General features: G+C 37.7%; 1 protein-coding gene across 1 annotated transcript; it reads right to left on the minus strand.

The window, feature by feature from the left end:
• Positions 1–615: 615 nt before the first annotated feature.
• On the minus strand, positions 616–18,580 carry LOC131069709 (protein DJ-1 homolog D). The gene is made up of 5 exons (XM_058005242.2): positions 18,402–18,580; positions 18,199–18,315; positions 1,762–2,202; positions 1,156–1,518; positions 616–1,041 (listed from the first exon to the last, which is right to left on the minus strand). Exons 1-5 carry the CDS (start codon positions 18,462–18,464, stop codon positions 853–855), a joined length of 1,173 nt encoding a protein of 390 aa, XP_057861225.2. The 5' UTR covers positions 18,465–18,580; the 3' UTR covers positions 616–852.
• Positions 18,581–22,453: the final 3,873 nt, after the last annotated feature.

The raw sequence follows: 22,453 nt of genomic DNA on the forward strand, positions 1-22,453 counted from the left end.
GTCAAAATCATAAATATATGGATGTAAATCAGGTGGAGAAAATGACCTATGAGGATCCATGATGATGAAATATCCAAGGGTGGGCAGATAGGATCAAACACATATCACCATGGATCCTCAAACCCTAATCAAAATATTATAAGAAGACACAAAGAAGGGTAGATTTGACACCAACATAAATCTGATAGAAGGAGGATTTGATTAAAAAAAATGAGCTACCACAGTGAGGCCCACTATTAAACATTAATGGTAAGTTTCTAGACCAATAGCAATTTAAAGCATAAATAATATACCTACATAAAACATAAATAATATACCTATTAGAGTAGTAAAATATTTGGGGGTTTACTTTGAATTCTATTTGTTGATTCTAGAACTATGAATAAGGAGCTGGTGAAAGTCTTCTACCTATTGAACATTTTTAATTCGATGTCAGATGCGTAATTTTACTGAGACATTTCTTTCTTGAGCAACATCATTTAGTGCCATGTATTCTTAAGGAAACAGTTACTTTTGTTTATTTGTTGCGGCATCTTATTTTGCACTGAGCAGCACCAGGTTCGTGGACTTCACACTAAGTTAAAGCAATTCATGAATTCACACAAGATTTCCCCAAGCTCAAAGAGAATATGTTATTCATTTTTCTCAATATCCTTTTAAGTACCTGCAACTTGCAGTATTCAAGAATATTTGAGATAAGGACATTCCCAAGAGTCAGGAAATGTGTGTCCCAATTACACTGATGCATATTAATAGAGAGTTCTATTACATATTACACTCAGCAGGTCCATACAACAAAGAATTTTTGCACATACAAAGTACAATTAGTTCTTAGGTAACATGACTATCAGTTCAAAATGATACACTAATTCCTAACAATACCATAATGTGGGAGATAAATTCAGGATGTGCAGGCCAAGCTGCTGCTGTCACTAGGTTCTCATCTGTAAAGCATTTAGTTATTGGTTCTGGCTCCATCCATTCAGCACCAGCAAGCAATACATTAAGTTTTACTGCCGGGTATGCTGTACACCTTTTTCCCTGTGAAACAACATTTCAACTCGTACATGAAATAATACACTTTCCAAGCACATGTATTCATAACATTGAATCATGGTATAAGTAAAGTTGCCATTTTATGCAAAAAAAACTTACCTTGAGTATGTTTGCTGCTGCTAGTATCTGCTGCCCATGACAAATTGAGGCAATTGGTTTTTTACTTTCTGCAAATAGCTTTACAATGGATAAAACCTTGTCATTTAATGCAAGATATTCAGGAGCACGACCTCCAGGAATTACCAAAGCATCGAAGTCTTCAACCTTGACATCTTCGAAATTAGCATTGAGAGTGAATTTATGGCCTGGTTTTTCACTATATGTTTGGTCACCTTCAAAATCATGGATAGCAGTTAGGCATGTGTCCCCAACATTCTTGCCCGGGCAAACAGCATCAACATTGCAGCCTAAAGATTGCAAAGCTTGGAATGGAACAATAATTTCATAATCTTCCATGTAGTCCTACATAAAAAAGGAGAACATGATTATAAAAGTGTCAAGAAGAGATCAATGGACCAGAGATTCATTCAATAGACAAATATGTTGCACTTGGGCTCTAATATATCCATACAGATTGGCCAGCCGGAGGAGAAAAAACAAATCAAAATCTAAAAGAGATCACAAGGTTCTAAGTTTTGCAAAACAGAAAAAATTAATTTCCATGCTCACGGACTAATATAAACAATCAAAGAAGCAAATGCCTACCCCACAGAGAAAAAGAACACGTTTCCCTGTGCCAGTAACCTTTCCTCCCAGTGACTTCAAGAAAAGGCTTATATATTCAGGGTGTCCGTGCCAAGCTGCACTGGTGATCAAATTACCATCAATGCAGCATGCTGATAATGCCTCTGGTTCTTTCCATACCCCCCCTGCAGCAACAACAACAGGCTTTACAACAGGATATGCCGTACACATTTTCTCTTTTAACACACCTGCAGCAGCAAGAATCAATTGCCCATGACAGATAGCAGCAATGGGTTTGTTTGAATCAAAAAAATGCTTAACCAGTTCAAGAACAGATTCATTTAGAGCTAGGTACTCAGGTGCCCGTCCTCCAGGAATCACCAACCCATCGTACATCTTTACATCAATATAATCAAATGTTGCTGTCAATTCAAAATTGTGACCTCGTAGCTCTGAGTAAGTCTGCAATACACAATAAGCAGAGCCTAGTTTGGATCAGATATTCATATTTATCAGTGCCTTATTAAGAGCTGATATTCAAAATTTAAAGCCTAATAGGTAGCACAAATCCTATCCAATATCTATGCAAATAACTTTTGAAAGTAATGAAACTCAACATAAATACCTTATCATTTATGGTGCATAAAAAACCTCCCCTTCTGTTATCATTTTGTAAACTCACTATCAGTTCTACAGATCTGCCAATTTTCAACAAAAAATGTAGAATGCACAAACATCCTACAGCTTAATGTCCTAGAGACAAGCAAGGTAGGTAGATATCTTCCACGTTTGCACAGTATTAAAAGTGTGTAATTAAATTTTGAGTGAAAGTCAAGTGTTGAATGTTGTTAGTGTCAAAAGAATAAGGTTTGTCGGTTTAGCGCAGAATTTAACAGAGGCTCTTGTACAGTGCAACAGTAAACTGATGTATAATAGAGTTTCATCAGAGAGAACTTTTTCGTGCATAGGAAGGAGGCAATGTAGACCCTCAAGGTTTCTTTAATCTATGGCTTTAGTTCCCATGAGATATTGAGGGTCAATATACTCAATTATGCAATACAAGATGTTGAGGATATTGTTAATGAACATCAGTTAGCAAAGTTTGGATGCAACATAATGTCAAATGGATAGACAAATAGAAGGAATGGAACACTCATCAAGTTCCTAGGGATATTGGCAAGATCTTTTAGAAATATGTTGATGTATCAAATAGGATCAAATCTGTGAGTATACTACTCTAAGTTGTTTGACAAGGTGTTCATGGATATAAGGCCATCAAATGTAGTTCAATTTATTATAGACAATCTTGTTTCTTGTGTTGTTGGGAGACTCCTTATGGACAAGTATCCTACTATGTTTTTGAAGCTCATTTACAGCACACTACCTTGATCTAACCTTATAAGACATTGGAAAACATGAATAGATTAAGAAGTATTGCAAAAGGCTCACATTATTACCAAGTTCATCTATGTAAATAGATTAAGAAGCATTGCAAAGGCTCACATTCTTACAAGTTCATCTACGATCACATGAGGGTGTTGTGTATGATGTGCTTCTTCACAGAGGGCAAGGAGCTAGTTTGACTAGGGGTGACAAGATTTGTTAAGCACTTCCTTGCATTGCAAACTCCTTGGTAGAGCCAAATGTTCATTTCAAGTGAGTGGATGGAGTCTCACTTCACAAATCAAACAAATGGCAAATTAGTGGCAAAGTGCATTTTTCCTATGCTTTTTTGGGATGCAGTTGAATAGCTTGTCGAATTTTTAAAAACCTCTAGAAAAAGTTTTACAACTAGAGGAGGGAAAGAATCCTCCATCGGCTATTTAAATGAGGCAATGGATAGAGCCAAGGAGGTGATGAGAGGTAGGATGGAAAATAACAAGTACGAATATATACCATTGTAGGATATAACTGATAGTAGATAGGATTGATAGATGCAATCCACTCTTCATATCATTGGATACTATCTAAATTCAATGTTGCTCTATAGTCCTTAATTCAAAGATGATGTTGAGGTCACACACAATCTACTCATGTACATGGAGAAAATGTCTCCTACCCCAAAAAAATTGCATATCATTATGGCAAAGCTACCAAAATACAAGTAAGAAAGGAAATTTTTCTCAAGTATGGTTGTCACTCAAAGCACAAAGGTCCTCAAATCAAGTAAGCTCCATAAACTCTTGCCATTCTCCCTTTATTGTGGACATGTAAAATAAAGGTGTTAAGCTAATAGTAGATCTTAAATGATGTCTTCTCAAAATAATTTGTATTTTTTAGTGTAATGGTGGGATTTTTGTGGCCAAGAAGTCAATTATCTTCAAAGATGGCAATGTGCATTTTAAGACAGCCATGTGGTTCATATCCTTGCGAGTGTACTTGAAGTGTTTTTTAACAATACATTCCAAGAAACACAACCATTTAACACAAGAACAAATGAATGACTTGATGTTCACTCACCATGACCTCCACTTGAAGCTAATGAAAGCTAAAGTTTAGAGTTTAAACCCTTTTAATAATAATTATAAATTGTAATCATAGTTTTCTTCACTTTCAATTCCTAAATCAAATTTCTCTGTGAACAAAATTAGGTACTAGTGAGGAGGACCAGCCAATTGACCTTAACAAGATTGATCCAGATTCTAGGTAGTTTGCAACTGATCATGTCCTTGACAATGGTGATGTTTATGATCTCCTTAATGAGGCACAAATATGGTAGTGATGTGGTTGACCGATGCAAGAGAGGCTCAAACATGAGTTTCATCATTAGGACCTACAAACCTCTAATGAGTTAGAATGTAGTAATTTCTCCCGCATGCTGGAAACTTCTGCCACGGTGCAACCACCGGCTAACTTCAGTCTGCCACCAGTTCCACCATTGAAACAACAGTTAATTCCATCAGTCATGCAAAAGACTGTAAGTTATGATTCTTTCCAGAAATTTATATATGTTCTTGAATTCCTCTTTAAAAGAGGCAAATGTAACTCAATATTTGCAAGCAATAAAATTATATTTTGGTGCTGCAGCACATTAATTTCTGTGTTCATATTTTCTGTGTGTTTCAATTTAATTTTCTGTGTTTGTTCTGCTCCATCCACCCCATCAGTGTCGTTTCAGAACATGAGAATAGATCTTGGGCATGAGACTGTTGGATCAGGTCTATGGTGTTCGCTGGAAGTTGGTGAAAGCAAAGAAATTATCAAAGTCATTAAAGATCCACCCATTGCTAGATTTGGAGTTGTGAGAGAAGTCGCTGCCCATCCAAAAGAAGGTCACTAATAAAGCCAAGAAAAATAAGTTCCAGATTCTAGAATTGAATTCTCAGGAAGAATGCCGCAGTCATTAGAAAGTTGTTTATTGATGAGTCTAAAGCCCCTCTACAATCAGAAGGATTGCAAATCTGTGAAGAATTTTGTTTTGAGGAGTTTGAGACGCCTTAGAAAAGGTCACTAATTGGAGATGTTGGAGCTGTCATTCAAGCCAAGATCAAAGCAGTTAAGAAGTTCGTCAAAGTTTTCAAGAATACAATTGGAGGAAGCCTTAAAGAAGTAGATCACAGTTTTTTTATCAATGCTGCCAGATCATACAATATTGCTGAAGAAAGATTGCTAGTCAAGACCAGACCATCATTTGAGAATAGAAGAGTATGAAGGCAATTGAATAGTTAGAGAAAAGAAAGGAGATCATTGGTGACACCTCAGTAAAAGACAAGGAAGACAGTCAAGGGATCTATAAGGAGGACGAATCAGGTATAGAAAGATTGCAGAATCAAAGAAAGTTAAACAAGTATACAAGGTGAGTTAAAATTTGTGAATTTCAATGGGAAAATTAGGCAAAAGAGTGTTGAAGGAAAATATAAATCTAATTTCCGAGATAGATCTTTTAAAAGAAGAATTAATAGAAGTGAAGAAAAGTAAAGTAAAGTACAGATATAAGCAGAAAAATATAACATTTCAAATGAAATTAGTGATTATAAAGAGAAAATTGAAGATCTAGAGGAAAAATTAAAGTGGTTGAAAGAACATATTTTGCAGATAAAGGAATTGATTAAATTTGATGAGAAGAATAAAGAGTTAGAGAAAAAGTTAAAGTTGTTTGATGAGGTTAAGAAAAAGAATGCAGATATGGAAGAAAATGTTAAGAGATTAGAAGAATAAAATAATTTACAATTTTAGGAAATCAAAACATTGAAAGATGAGAACGGATGTTTGAAGTCTAAGGCATTGGTATGTGATATTTCATGTAGCACATTTGTGTTTGCCTTTTGATAAGTGTAACTTTGTTGAAGATGTTAGTGACAAAGATTGTCATGGTAAGATGGTAATGTTGTTAATACAAAAGCTTCTAGTTGTTTTGATGATAATATTGTTAGATGTAATGGCAATGAAATGAATGTTGGTTTGAAGATCATGAAAGAAATGGGATATAAAGGTAAAGGCTTAGGCAAGCATGAACAAGGAATGAGAAAACCTATTGAAACAATAATGAGGCCCAAATATGAAGGTCGCAGGTATGTCATAGGTAAAGGAAAGAATGATACAAGTGTTCCAGGTACAAGCAAATCAGATCAAGGAAGGCAATGTATTCAGTGTTCACATTGTAACAGGAAAGGACATACGAAGGATAGACGTTGGGATCTCCATCCATGCAATATTTGTGGATTGAAAAATCATTGTGATAACAATGGTTAGTACAAAGAGTTAAAGAATGAATGCCTGAAAATGGATTGTGGATGGACTTATGGATCTAGTTGGCAAACTACTACAAGTATGTTCAAAAATTTGTTCAAGTATAAAATTTCATATGTGAATGTGAACGATCATCAAAGGTTTGAATGTTCAGGTCAAAGGAAAATATTGTCTAGCAAGACGCCTACAAATAGGGAGTTTGCAAGAAGATTCAAATTGAAGTTTTGAAGGTTTGAAGGACTGTCGTAGCAGTTAAAAGAAGCAAAAAGAAAGGAAAGATCTGAAGATCAAGAGTTGTTTTGAAGCTGTCAAGCAAAAGAAGGTTCAAGAAAGTCTAAAGACAAAGAATGAGACAAAAGAAGACAACAGTCAAGGAATTGTACATGCAGTAGCATTTGTGGTCGAAATTAAGGGGGAGTGTTAGAATGTAGTAATTTCTCCCGCATGCTAAAAACTTGTACCACCGTGCAACCACTGGCTAACTTCAGTCTACCACCAATTCCACCGTTGAAACGGAAGTTAATTCCATCAGTCATACAAAAGACTGTATGTTATGATTCTTTCCAGAAATTTCTATATGCTCCCAAATTCCTCTTTAAAAGAGGCAAATGTTACTCAATTTTTGCAGGCAATAAAATTATATTTTGGTGTTGCAGCACATTAATTTCGGTGTTCATATTTTTTGTGTGTTTAATAATTCATGTTTGTGATTCAATTGAATTTTTTGAGTTTGTTCTGTTGTAATGTCCCCTACTTGATCTATTTCAATATACTAAAATTGATTGTTATTCTTCAATTAGTTATTAACAAGTTCTTATTTATTTTTTTCATTAGATGATTAATTTCATTATTCATAGTTCTTAATATAGTTATCAAACCCTGCTACTACTTCAGTTTTAAGGGAGAACGGTCTATGTATGTTACCAAAGCGCTTAGAGACCAAATACAATAGGTTCCCTCAAAGTTTACAGATGCAAGCCCTTACCTATCTTGGGTCTATACCCTCAAGGCTTATGGGTCGCTGATCCCCACCCTATCTTGGGACTTAACCCATTGCTTGGATTTAGACTGCCCCTCTTTGGAACATCTCATTCCCATCTTCTTAAATACTGACAGTAATAACATGATTTAGACTATAAGTATACTAACTTCTCATGTGTTCATAATATATATGAAATTAAGTATGACTGTCATACATATTGCAGTCAATATACTAAATTTTGTATAACAACATTATCAGGCTTCATATATTAAGCATACATATTTAGCACATCCCATGCATACTACCAAGAACACAAATGTTACTGCCTGTAACTCAATAACAGTTCTGATCTCATCTCATCAATGGTGATGTCACTAGATGCTTTTGATTCCTTCCCTTTATATCTCTCAATGTGAGGGAGAGGTCACACCTCTTCATCATGTATGTCCTTCGGCAAGAGACACACCCTTTCACCATCAGCACCCTTTGAAAGAGTGCAACTCTTCATTCTTTCTGCCCTTTGAACGGACACAACCTTCCACAATCAGATCTGCATTTCTTATTTAAATCAGATCTGCACTTCTCATTTTCCAAATTCTCCCCCCCTCAAATGAGTTTCTCTTCTCCCTTTTATATCTCACGTTTAAGGGAGTCACAACTTATCATTTCATGCCTTTTGACCATTCATTAACTTTAATCAAATTTTAATTATGTCTAATTATATTCTCTTATATTTTAATTTAATTTTTATATTTATTCATTTGTATTTTTTTTTATTATTATTATTTATTATTAAATTATATTTCAAAGTAGGGACATTATAGTTCGTTGCCCTCAAATGATTTTCATTGTCTTCAAGATGATGTTCGCTGTCAGAAGGAACCGTTTGCTGTCCTTTGTATATGATTCGCTGACCTCTGAATGTGCTTCACTGACTTAGGAATATGTTTTGCTGACTTAGAAGATGATTCGCAGATCACAGAAGTAATTTGCTGTAGAATGCCGAATAGGAATGTAATCACTGATTGTGTGTAATTACAATGACATTGACTTCGCATATATATGTGCCTCTAGCATCCTTTAACCATTTATGTCGGCCTTGTTAGCTTTTGGCGTCAAGGCCTCATCTTTTATATTTTAATTTTATTTTTATTCTTTTGTAATTTAATTTTATTATTATTATTATTAAATTATATTTCAAAGTAGGGACATTACATCTGCTCCATCCACCCCATCATAATGGGGCTCTCTTTGTATGACCAAAAGTTAGTAGCTATGTTTTTCTTTCAAACTTTGTACTTAGCTTGTAGGTTGACTTGGTACAAAATAGATTGCAATTGAAAATTTGAAAACTATTAGCATATAGTTATCATTTATGCACTAGCATTGTGCAATGCAATGTAATTGGTGATATGAGCATTAATAACAAAAATTTATATTCTATAATTAATAAGCTAAACTCTCAATTTTATTTGCTCTCCACATCTCTATGCTATCGAGATGCCTTTAAATTTAAAAGGCTACATGTTTTCGATATTAAAAGCAGCAAAAACTGGGTGCTGGCCCAAAGATGCAAAAGCCCAATGGCTGCAAAACAAAACTCTAGTATCAGCGTATTAAATCCAGACTACCAGTAAACAAACACACCAATAGCAGAGAAAATTAACAATAATAGACATCCGAGAGGTTCAAAATAACAGTCTTAAAAACACAAACTAAACTACTGTAATAGTTATAAAGAGTTTTGAAAACCCCAACCAAAATGGCATAAAGCAAAAAGAACTAAAATCGGGACGAAGCCCTAACGGTTCCTGTGGATTTTGCATCCAGCTTGCTGAAAGACATTCGCCCAGTCTTCTATCAAGAACTTGTAAAGTTCCCTACAACTTTCATCGTCCTTGCCCTTCTGGCCCACCAAGTCCTGATGCAACAAGCAAAGCGTGGTGGCAAAACTGTGCATGACTATGAGCCCGAATCTGGAGAAGGAGCCCATTTTTCTTTCCAAGTCAGTCAGCCTCTCATTTGTTTTGATCAGTTTGGCTTTCAACTCCGAGCACTTAGAACAGGTCCCTTCCTGAGCTTTTCGACAGGTCCCTTCCGGAGCTTTGACCGCTTCATCTTCCTCATTAGGCATCATCTCCTGAGTGAGATCGATAGGTGCAACATTAGTAGAATCCAAGATGTGGGTTGAATTGTTGGCGGTACCAGAATCCTCGTCACCCTTCCTCCACCTTATTCGCCAAGACCTTTTGACATTCCTTGACAATTTCTTCAATATCGTGATCCCCGTCCGCTTTGGAGCCCGACTTGTCGATGATTCTTTTCCTACCCCCCGAGCGCTACCTAGAGGCAAGTCTATTGAAGTGCCTAGGGGTACTGGTATCTTCCGCCATATCCTCCTCCAAGTCCACCTCCTGCAAAATGACTTTGGTTTTTTGGACTTGGAATTCTCCAAGTTAGCAGGGGGGTTTTCTTTGTCTTCGTCGTAGTGCCAGAATCAAGGGTTTTGTGAGTCAGGGTTTGAGGCTATCTCTGTTGGGAGCAAAGGTTTGGTCTCCTTATTCCTTTCTTTCGACTAGGGCCTGGGATATCTATAACATTTAAGGAGGAGGCAAGTGAAATAGCCGCTTCATGAACAACAATAAGGTGTGGAGGCCAAAGAGCTAAGTGGAAGCAATAAAGGCGAAAGATGAGGCTTTGGTGGATAGGAATGGGCTTTTTGCCCTCGGATTTGGCACAGTCTACTACCTCCAGAATAGCATTTTCTAGGGAGTGGAGGAGGAAGAAAGGGAAGGAAATTCTAGAGTTGTTACAGAAGTAGTTAAGCATAGGGAAATGATAGTAGTAGAAAACTTTAAACCTTCCCTCCAGTGTAAAGTATTTCATGAATCATGAGACATACCTAATCCCATGGGTCCGATAGCTCCTCCCTATCAAATCCACCATGAAGCTTGACCGAGTTCTCTTCTTCTCTGAAGAACTAGTTTAGGCTCTTAGTGTCTATAAACCTACTAGTTTTTTTCCACTTCCTTCCCTTCGTGGATAGCCCTATCGCCTTAGTAATAACATCCTCATTGATCTCGAAGGAAATCCCTCTGATAGTCACTCTGTGTTTCGTCTAGAAAGAGGCAAATTGAATGGAGAGGATTGCATCATGCCCATTCATTGATTCAATGAACTGGGCAACCCCACCCTCTTTACATATGTGCCAAACCGCTTCCTTGGACATGAATTCTTCATGCTTGTCTGGTTTCATCGTCACTCTTTCACCACCCATATTGTCACCTTTAGTAGAAGTTAACTTCTCACAATTAGAAAAATTATTGCTCTCACTGTTCTTTTCGGAAAGGAAATTACCTTTTACAAAACTTGTAAAAGGTGTGTGGTTAACGAGGCCATCACGACAATGCACAAGCAATTGATTTTTCCATTCCTTGCGGTAACACTCCACATGTGCCAAAAGGTTAATCCTTTCAAAAGACTGAAGGCGATTAAATGTGCCCGATCTTGCAAAATCTTATCACCATTCGGATGACCAATTATCTTTTTGTGGTATCAATATGGTGATGTCATCCTATAATTGAAACGAGCTCGTGGTTACGAAGCTTATCATGATTCGTTGGGCGCAACCTACAATTATTAGGATTCATTGCCATGTCCTCCTCCCACCTATCATCTTTATCTTGCTTAGTCATGAGATTTGAATTTATTGCCACGCCGTCCATCCTTTTGCTTTTACCCGCTTGCCTAGTGAAGGGATTTAAAAATTGTGCCACCCTCATCAAACTCAGACTTCGAGTTGAAACACTGGAGCTTTCTCGGTCACAGGAAAGGCCAAGAAGCAGGAGAAAGATAGAGAGAAGACAAAAAAATTTGGATTGCATCATAATTAGGAAGCAGTGTTGTGTTGATGTTTGTAGCTAGGTCGGATCCCTTCTAGGGCTGACCTAGTACTCTTGGCAATTAAGTGGCTTGTCGGCCTTAGGCTTATTATTGATTCAACTTGACTTTGTGTAAGTCTGGCCCTAATTGGGCGTCATATGTAACTTGTCATTAAGCAACACCTATATGTAACTTGTAATTGTATTGGACAAGACCTATATGAATGTAACTTGTAATCTATAGGTCTGATCCTATTCTTGGCGCCAAAACAATAAAGCCGACCTAGGTAAATTAGGAGGCTATGTCACATATATATACAAAGCATCATTCATGCTTATGATACATTCATTCCACACATCGATCTCCTTCAGCAACAATCAGAGAATACATTATTCAGCAGTGATCAGCAAATAGCATCTACAGTCAGCAAATATCTTCTTAGGACAGCGAATTCTCTTGTAAGGACAGCGAACTATCTCTTAGGGACAGCGAACTTCTTCCAAGACAGCGAGTCCATTCAGAGGCTATGAATCTTCTTCATTATCCACGAATGGTGTTTGTCTTCCTTGATCAGCATTCAAGTGTTTTGCAGATGAGTCAGTAATACTGTTGTGCCCTAGTTTTGAATCTATCACTCTACTGTGCATATTCTGCTGGTCAAGTGCTTCAAGTGTTGAAGCAGACCTGTAAAGATTTATACTGATTTTTCCTAATAAGATCTGAGATTATTGTTGGGTTTTTCACCTCCAAGAGGAAGGTTTTCCCAAGGTATTTTGGTGTTCTTTATGTGCATTGATTTTTGGTTTTTGATTTTGCTATCTATATGTTACAGTCTAATCCTCAATCTAACATGGTATCAAAGCTAAGGTTGATTCAGTTGTGATCAGACTTTGTGATAGCAACGCTCCTTCTTCACGCCATTTCCAGCATTGAAGATGGTGATTGGTTTGAAGTTTGAAGATAGACTTGACGGAGCTTTGAACTTCACCTCGTGGAAGGTTAGAGTCCTTATTGCACTTGAAGAGAATGATCTACTTCAGTTTGTAGAAGGAAAAGATCAGCCTGAGCCTGAAGATCAAGAATAGAAACTCCAATTCAAGAAGAGTTGAGGTTGATATCAAGAGGAATTGAGCATAGTCATTATGATGTGGAAAATCAAGTCCTTGCTACACACACTTCTATGGAAAGAGGCAAAAGAAGAAAGAGGGATAGTGACAGAGGTCCAAATTCTGCTCCGAAAAGGGACTTATCTTACATTCAATGTTTTAGGTGTGACAAGTATGGCCACATTGCTCGAGAGTGCAAATCTAGGTCTACTCCTCTAGCTTCTTCTGCGGAAGTTGACATAGGGACACCTCAGGAGGAGCCAAGGTCAAATGTCAACTCAAAAGGGTTCTTATTCTAAAAGGAGGAAATGTCATTTTTTTCAGCTTCAAAGGGAGCTCGACATTTCAGCTTTAGAGGGAGCCTGACATTTTTAGCTTCAGAGGGAGCCACGTCATCATGAAGATTTGGTTAATGCATTTTTCTCTGTGATGGAGAGATTTGAGGTGAAAGCCCTTGTTAATGAGTTCTTCTCTGTGAGAGAGAAGTTCGAGTTGCAATCCCTTGTTAATGAGTTCTTCTCTGTGAGGGAGAAGTTTGAGGTGCAATCTCTTGTTAATGCATTCTTCTTTGCGAGAGAAGTTTACGGTGAAAGCCCTTGTTCCACCCTCTGTGAGTAGGCATGGTGGTAATGCACTCTTCTCTGGGAGAAGTTTGAGGTGAAAGCCCCCTTCCACCCTCTGCGAGTAGGCATGGTGGATGTCATAGCACTTGTTTTTGTTCACCCTCTGGGAGTAGCTATGGTGAACGTGATTTGGTTTCCATTCATGGGAGTAGCCATGATGGACCCACCCTCTGGGAGTAGCCATGGTGGTTGTGTTCGTTTGTAATTCCATTCATAGGAGTAGCCATGGTGATGGTGTTCATTTGCATCTTTCATGGGAGTAGCCATGTATCTCGGATCTTGAGAAGGTCTCCTCCCTAGCTAAGAGGGAGTGTTGATGTTTGTAGCTAGGTCGGATCCCTTCTAGGGCCGACCTAGTACTCTTGGCAATTAACTGGCCTGTCGGCCTTAGGCTTATTATTGATTCAATTTGACTTTACGTAAGTCTGGCCCTAATTGGGCGTCATATGTAACTTGTCATTAAGCAACACCGATATGTAACTTGTAATTGTATTGGACAGGACCAATATGAATGTAACTTGTAATCTATAGGTCTAATCCTATTCTTGGCGCCAAAACAATAAAGCCGACCTAGGTAAATTGGGAGGCTATGTCACATATATATACAAAGCATCATTCATGCTTATGATACATTCATTCCACACAACAGTCTCCTTCAGAAACTATCAGAGAATACATTCATTCAGCAGTGATCAGCAAATAGCATCTACAGTCAGCAAATATCTTCTTAGGACAGCGAATTCTCTCGTAAGGACAGCGAACTATCTCTTAGGGACAGCGAACTTCTTCCAAGACAGCGAGTCCATTCAGAGGCTGAGAATCTTCTTCATTATCAGCGAATGGTGTTTGTCTTCCTTGATCAACATTCAAGTGTTTTGCAGATAAGTCCATAATACTGTTGTGACCTAGTTTTGAATCTATCACTCTACTGTGCATATTCTGCTGGTCAAGTGCTTCAAGTGTTGAAGCAGACTTGTAAAGATTTATACTGATTTTGCCTAATAATATCTGAGATTATTGTTGGGTTTTTCACCTACAAGAGGGAGGTTTTCCCAGGGTATTCTGGTGTTCTTTATGTGCATTGATTTTTGGTTTTCTGATTTTGCTATCTATATATTATAGTCTGATCCTCAATCTAGCATATTGCTCTCCTCTATGAGGAGTTTTCAAATCCGGCCAAGAAGAGACTCCCATTTCCTCCAAACTCTAATACCTTCCAGATGAAGGCCAAGAGCCGCCATAGAATCAGTACATCTATTCCCCTCTCTAAATATGTGGGTGATAGTGAAATTGTCTAGACCGAAAAGAAGTTTGTTGATGTCATTTATGATATCAACCATTTTCCAACCCACATTAGATAATCCACCAGCACCATCTATGACCAACTTTGAATCACCTTCAATGGCCAAGGATTTTATATTCAAAGAAACGGCAATTTTGATCTCCCAGTAGAGTGCCATGCATTCTGCCTGATTGTTAGTGAGGCCATTAAGGTTCCTTGAGAAAGCTGCAATCAGTTTCCCTTCAGCACCTCTAATCAGACCTCCCCCAGCTGCCTTCTCCTGCTTCGCCACCCCATGAAAGTTTAGATTGCACCAATTTTGATTGGGGGGGACCATTTAGTAATATTTTTGGCCATTATTTTGGAGTTGTCAAAGATGGCGAAATCTTTGGGCAAACCCCATTTTTTCCCACTCTCTCATCATACTTAGTTGGGGGATGACGTGGACATTTTCCTGTTGTGACAGAAAGATTTTCAAGGACTGATTTGCACAAAGTATAAAGACGGACTCAAGAGAGTTATCAGAGTCTCTAAAAATTCGGTTGTTCCTCTCCTTCCATAGACTCCAGTAGACATGGGGGGGAATTTGTTTCCAGAGTTGATCAATTATTAGGTTATAGGAAGGGCTTCTCCATTCATCAATTAAATGCTGAAGCTCACCGTTTCTAACCCATGGAATTTCAAGCTTCTAAAGGACTTTAGTCCACATTTCAATTGCAGACTTACAATTTAGCATAAGGTGCAAAATGGATTCTTCCTCCTCTTTACAAAGAGGACACCGATTAGGAATTTGAAATCCTCTTTTGACCAGATTGTCCTGAGTAAAGATCTTACCATGTAAAGTCGTCCATCAAAATAAGTTGATTATAGTTATCAGGTGGGGGTTCCAAATCTTCTGCCAGGGTCCACGGGGCAGTTAATTCCTCAGCAGTGCCATATAAGCAGATTTGACCAAAAAATCACCTTTGTTGTCCTTGTAGATGAAACTATCTGCTCTAGGAAATAGTGGAATTCTGATTTTGTCAATTTCAATCTGGAGCTCAAGAGCTTTTTGGGTTAAGAATGGTTGATTTAGGCAGCATAGAGCAATACTTTTCCATATTTGTTGAGGGGAGATGTAGTCTTTTACAATAAGGCTAAAGTGACTCTTGCAGAAGGTTTGTAAATTCACTTAGGCCAGGATACAAATTTAAGGGGCTATCTCCAATCCAAACATCCTCCCAAAATCTTATGTTATTCCCATCACCAATTTGCCATTGGAGGTTATCCATAATGGCATTTTTGCATTTTAAGATGTTGTTCCAGATTTTAGAGCCGGATGGGAGGTCCATCACCGAGAGAACTGATGAAAAGGCTACATTTTCTACTCCTTTTTTTGTTGTCATTTTTTTATCTTTTTTAAAATCTAAATTTTTCTCGATAAAATCCTCATTTTTTGAAAAATCTTATATTTTTTAGTTGTCAATTTTTTCCAACAAAGATTTTTGCTGCTACCAGCTCAATGAGTCATTGAGTGTGCTGGGTACGCCCAGTATGCAGTTGAAGATTGCAGTTTTCTCTATTGTATTTGTGTAGACATATATCATATACAAAAGATACTAAACTTCTAAGCGAAATAGTTATCAAATGCAAAAGGGCTCTGTTTCTGCTGGTTATTGGAAGAGGCAGCTGTATAACAGCCATCAAGACGAAGATGAGCTTAAGGCTAGATTCACACGCTTACTATAAAGCGGAATGATTTGGTCTTTATGACCAGCATCAGAGGCGGAGCATCAGGGGTTCAAATCCCACGGCCACCTACTTCTGGTCGGAAGGCTTGTCAAATGGAAAAGCAGACCTCTCTGCTGGACTTTGTTTCTGCTGATTATTCGAAGAGGCAGCTGAGGTCTGTTTCTGCTGATAATTCGAAGAGGCATCAATAAGAAAAAGATGGCACCCTCAAGGACAAAGGTAAGATGTACTGCATTTTCTTGAATTCTTGTATGAGTTAAAGAATGCTTCTTTGCCAAAATTAAACAAGAAAATATGTATGGACTAACTGATTTCCATAGTAACCAAAATAAATACTAATGGAGAATACCCTATCTTACACCTTATCTTTGCTAAGGAATGTGTACTCTTATTCCCATGATTAAACTTGTTTATCTTACATGTGACAAATCTTCCAATTATTGGATTATTCCCTCCATTTTGGTGATTTTCCTTGCGCATCATCCTCAATCCACCTATATTGTTCTACTCAGTTTATTATGCTCTCTTAAGACATATGCATGCCATCTCCACACCAATAGCAAATTGAAAGGCGACTACTTCCCTCTCTTCAAATACCTTCAAAATTCAATCATTCATCTACCCCAAACTTGATGATACTGAGGAGCTAGACCTTGAGAAGATCCACATTCACCCAAACTACCACAATTCCTTCAGATTTCGTATCTTATTTTTACTCTTCCTTTGAAATTCCTGACAACAGCCCTTGGCCCTCATGTATGTCCTTGACAGCAGTCCTGTCCGGCTTGTATCTTTGGCAGAAGCCCTTGGATCTGATCTGCATTCTTACAGCAACCCTGATGGGCATTCCTTCCTTTGAGATCAGTCCTTGGCTATGGCTTGCAAAGCAGTCCCATATAGCTTGCATACTTTAACAGGATCCCTATTTTAATGTATTAATTTTTCAGAATCCATAATAGCTATTGTAGATGTTTCTGGTTTTGATTGTGTGTAATTTTTTGCATCAACATTTTGGATCACACTCTGTGATCCATAATCAGAATCCCTATTTTTCCCTCTAACTCTTTTGGGATAGTGTCTGTGCAACTGCAACCTTGATTCTATCTTCTACCAAGTTATAAATACTTATTTGAAGAGGCAATCTAATAAAGAATGTAAGGGAGTTTCTAATAGAAAACACTAGAAGAAGATTTGCTTCTTATTTTATTGATGCTGTCTGAGGCGGACATAACCTTCATGGTCTTTTCAAGAGGTAAGTCTCATGGATGTAATTCAAATCATTTCATTGCATTACTCAACCCGAGGTACACATGAGTGGGCCTGGCAGTGAAGAGCTTTTTCTCGAGTAGGGGAGGCACAAATTTGCAGCCTACGAGTGTTATGGTATGTGCCCCCATAATCTAAGCAAGATCAGAAATGCAGGGTCATCCCACAAGGTATAAGCTACCTGCAACTTTAGGACAGTTAGGGGCATAGGACATCGGTTATTGTGGAACTTAAAAGGATCCTTCCTTTTCTCCCCTTATTTACCAAGACTATCATTCACGAGGTACAAACTCTGTTTCCAAATGGACTTTACCCTAGCTTCACAGGTTGCTAAATTGGTTTCCAAGGGGTCCCTAGTCAGCTAACTTAATCTTACCCAAAAAAAAAAGCCTCCTCTTCTTCTCTTTCTCTAATAAGATATACTATTGCACTATAAATGCATTTTCCGTCTTATCTTTCTTTCTTGAGTGAATGAGGGGAGCCAAAAGTTTGAAAGCTGATGAGGTAGGGTATGTGCACTCCATAGTCTAAACACGGTCAGGTGGGTAAGTAGACTCCATAAGCTACCATCTAGTCTATGCACAATTAGGTGTGCAAAGCGGCAAGCATTATTGATCTTAAAAGGACCTTTCCTTTCCTATTATGATTTTAGCATCCGACGAAAGTCACATCACAAAATTTAAAAATCCTTAAAACACAGGGAAATAGAACAATATAAGATATGGAATTCTAATCACACCTGTCCTAGTTTCCAACGAATTTGAAGGAACCTGAGGATCGTTAATCATTTATGTATTATAAATTGTCAAATATGAGGGGGAAAGTAAATTGTAACATTGTTCTAGCCTGTGAACATATTTAAGAAATGTCAAAAAGAGATAAGTTAAGAAAACATGCCTGGTGACCAAAGAATTGAAGTATAGCAGTGGGGCATTTATCGCCAGCTTTTTTCCCGGGGCAAACAGCATCCACCTTGATTCCATAGGCTTGAAGGGTCTGAAATGGTACCATTACCTGCGAACATAGTTCAGTTTTTTTTAAATTATTTTTTATGAAACAAAAAGACAGTTATATGATAAAATGGCTTGATCGAATCCTACCTCATAATCTTCCATGTAGTCTCCACAAATCATAAGAACGTGTTTGTGAGCTGCAGAATCCATCGTTTTCTTCTTCTGAAAACTCTTCGAGCTCGGAGTGGGCTCTTCTCAACGTCGGATACATAGCAGCATGGGAAAGATGATTAATCCGACGGAGATTGCCAACCGGACTGTGCGATAAATTAATCCGAATAGGACAACTTTTTGTAGGCTTAATAATGTTTGAAGGGAATTTTAATTTTATTATTGCAGTAGGTGCTATTTTTAAAGTTTATGCTCAACATCAATATACTATACTAATAGGGATGGTCGGAAGACCATAGCAGTCTACCTAATTTTGATATGATTTCAAAATAGGCTGAAGACTCGTCAAATGTAGTAGTTTAACTTAGGTATTTTAAAAAGTTTTTTTAATTAATAGTTTTTGTATTTAAAAAAAAGTTAAATATTGTCAACATTTCATGGAATAATATTGTATAAATAATGGATTTTATTGAAATAATATAAAAGAATATTGTTGATATTCTAAAGGAACAAAATTTCCTAAATAATGTTGTTGTTATGTCATGAAACATTAAGGAATGGCTTTCAATGAGGAATCTTCAATACCACATAACATTAAATGAGATGGGAGAAATATATTTTAATTATTTAGGTATTGTTGGTCAATCTCTAGCATGTGTTCATCATATATTCTTCCTTTATGATCATACATTATGCTTATGCAATATGATCATACAGGATGCTTATGCAATAATGCTATTCTAGAAGCCATTATTTGTAGTGCTAACAAATATTGGTGTTGAGTATTTACTTTTGTTTTAAGCATGCTAGTATTCTTTATTTAATTGTGAGTAATTAATGTAAAGCAAAAAGATCCATCATTTTTTCTTCATGAAGATGATAGGTGCATCCCAAGAGAATATTCTAAGATGAATGTGCCTATTTTCCAATAGTTCTTGCTACAACTTCAGCTTACAATGCTCATAAGTGGTCATCTTATAAGACATTGGTGAAATAGGCATTGCTCCTAGAACTAGATCAACATGAAAATCTAGGTCTTGTCTAGGCAACATACTAGGTATCACACTCAAAGAACATCTACACACTCTTGGAAAGGGTGTGATTATCAAGGGGCACCTCATTGATGGGGTTCACCTAGTTTGCTAACACTTCACCTAGTTGGTTTTGCTCAATTCCACCAACTCTTCAGGCCTAGTTGCACTCTAGACCTCCAAGTCTTTCTCAATCACTTCTAGGGCTTGCTTCTTAACCATTCCAAGGTGTTTGCTTCAAGTGTTTTAGCTAGGAACCCTACCAATTCACAATGCTTCCCATGTGCTCATTATGGTTGTCTTGGCTTCTACTTGTCAAATTGACCTCCAATTGTTGTGAGTAGATGCAGACGTGTGGAGATGGCTACTAACATGTTTTGAATGCCTTTTGAGTCCATTTGAGGTTTGCAATCATTAGCTTTCTTACCGATTTCAATATTTTGCCTAGAAAAGGGTTACAAGGAATTAGCCCTATTAGGCCTCCAAAATCCGGTTTTCTAGGGCTTGAGTGAAAATGGTCCAAAAGACCCCATAGAAAGTTTGTATTTTCTTCAATGACTCATCTAACCTCAAGTGATTTTTGTGGTTTGGGCTCCTTACTCCACCATACAATGTCCTAACCCCAAAATGAGGGTTTTGAAGGGTTTCTAGGCCTTCTAACCAACAATGACTGGTCAAGTTGGTGTTTGGGAATCAAATGATTTTGTCAAGGCTTCTCCTTGCATTGGAAAATTTGTTCTAAATTCATGTACCCCTCCAAAATATTAGATGGTGGTTTGGCATTCACCCTTGCACTTTGCACTTCAATTTCACCTTGTTTCCTCTAGCTGGGTTGCTCCAAAACTCACCTAGAACAAGGTGACAACCATATTGAAAATCATCTCCAGCACTTGTCCCTACATATGTACACTTTACAAGTGGTTTCCCTTCATTTCCCAATATTCCATGATGGTAGCACGTGTGGAATTCATGGGGTAACCATTTTACATAAAACTGCTATACAAGCCAAAACTGGTTGTGTGCAAACCAAAACAAGAAAACACTAATGGAAACTATCTACAAAGCTTGAAATGGAACTAAAAACTCTGTAACACACCAAAGAAACTCAATCCATTTCTGGATTAATGGATTCAATCCATTTTACATTTACAAAAATGAACAAAACAAGCCAAAATGCTGCCAACTAGTCTGAAAATGAGTAGTTTCAGATTGTTGAAGTTACAAAACCAAGTCTCCAAACTTGGTAATCATGCAAGAGGTGGTTCTTATATCACTTCCCGCGTGTGGAGTCTTTCTATGGCGTTGGACAATCCCTAACTCCATCGCTAATCAAATTAGGACAAAAGTTGTCATGACAACTTTTTGCAACTTTGCACTTTTTCACTTTTTGGCCTTCTCAACCTATGAGGCCTATTCTAAGTCATCACACATGACTTTTAAAACATGTCTAAGACTAATTTAACCCTCCCTATTTCCTATACCAATTTTTGACACTTTTGACAATCAAGAAGGTCAACTACTAACTCAAACCACTGCCTAGGTACAAAATGCAAACCTAGGAAGATCTAACTCAAAATAGGCTTACATTTCACTCATCACACTCACTCTTGGACCCTCCTAGAGTCCTTATTCAATACCTGACTTGGCTAGGGTCACTACAAGCCAAAGTGAGAAAAATCTCCAAGCCTAAGTCCTAGGTGCTCCTGCACCATTCTCCCAAACAAAAGAAAATCATGTCACGTCCTTGGGAATCATATTTTGATCAATGCCTAGCTTGTTAAACATCATCTCAAGCACCCATGTAGCTTCAGCATCATCCATACCCTACCATTTGATTAGGTGCTCCCAATAGGTTTGATGCCTTGTCTTCTTGGCGATCCTTGAACTTAACACCTTCTCGGCCTTTGCAATTGGTTTGGTTGGTAACTGAAGGTTGTTCACATCATCTGATACCTTTGAGTGACTACAATCTAAACTTTGAATTGGTCCCTTATAGGCAACTAAGTCTGCTATGTTGAAAACTGGTGATAATCCTATGTCACTAGGTAGATCCACCTTGTATGCATTTTCTCCATACTTGGCTAGAATGGCACATGGACCTATCCTTCTCATTTTCAACTTGTTAGGCACTCCTTGTTGTAGCCTTGCTTTGTTTAGGTGCACCATGACAAGATATCCCACTTCAAATTGGAGGTTCTTCCTTCTTTCATCAACTTTTTGTTTGATTTTGTTTGTGTTCTCCGTCAAGGCTTGCTTGACTGATTCATGTACCTCCTTCATTGATTGAGAAAAGTCTTCTGCATATCCACTTCTTGTTGCTACACTACCTAAGTTTCTCAACTCCAAAATACCTCTTGGGTGCACACCATAGACCACCTCAAAAGGGCTCTTATCAGTAGTCCTATTCATGGTGTCATTATATGCATATTCATCTTGTGAGAGTACTTGATCCCATGTCTGACCATATTCTTTGGTAAGTCACCTCAATAAGTTTCTCAGGCTTCTATTCACCACTTTGGTCTACCCATCTGTTTGAGGATGGTAGGCTGATCCAAAAGAGAGGTTGGTGCCAATGTTTTGCCAAAGTGTCTTCCAAAAATGACTCATGAACTTTGATTCCCTATCTAAAACAATTCTCATGGGTAAACCATGTATCCTTACTACCTCTTTGAAAAACAAATGAGCTATTTAGCATGCATCATGAGTAGTCTTGCAAGGCACAAAGTGAGCCATTTTACTAAATCTGTCCACAATGACATAAATGTTGTCAAATCCCTACTTTGTCCTTGGTAAACCTACTACAAAGTCCATACTAATGCATTCCCAAGGTCTATTTGGTATGGGAAGAGGTTGGTATAAACCGACATTTGAAGAAGTACCTTTGGCCTTTTGGCAAACTATGCAAGTCTCCACATACATTTTCACATCTTGATTCATCCTTGGCCAATAGTAATACCTTTGAACCATCTCTTGAGTCTTATTGACTCCAAAATGTCC

The sequence above is a fragment of the Cryptomeria japonica genome, chromosome 11, assembly GCF_030272615.1.
Source record: "Cryptomeria japonica chromosome 11, Sugi_1.0, whole genome shotgun sequence".
In the NCBI taxonomy this organism is placed as follows: Eukaryota; Viridiplantae; Streptophyta; class Pinopsida; order Cupressales; family Cupressaceae; genus Cryptomeria; species Cryptomeria japonica.

Excerpts from the sequence above, each read along its gene's own strand:
- LOC131069709 (XM_058005242.2), bottom strand. The coding sequence starts at position 18,464 with ATGGATTCTGCAGCTCACAAACACGTTCTTATGATTTGTGGAGACTAC. Across the intron at positions 1,519-1,761 it reads GTGTTCTTTTTCTCTGTGGG|GACTACATGGAAGATTATGA; the intron begins GTAGGCATTTGC and ends TTTTTTATGTAG. Across the intron at positions 1,042-1,155 it reads CAGCAGCAAACATACTCAAG|GGAAAAAGGTGTACAGCATA; the intron begins GTAAGTTTTTTT and ends GTTGTTTCACAG.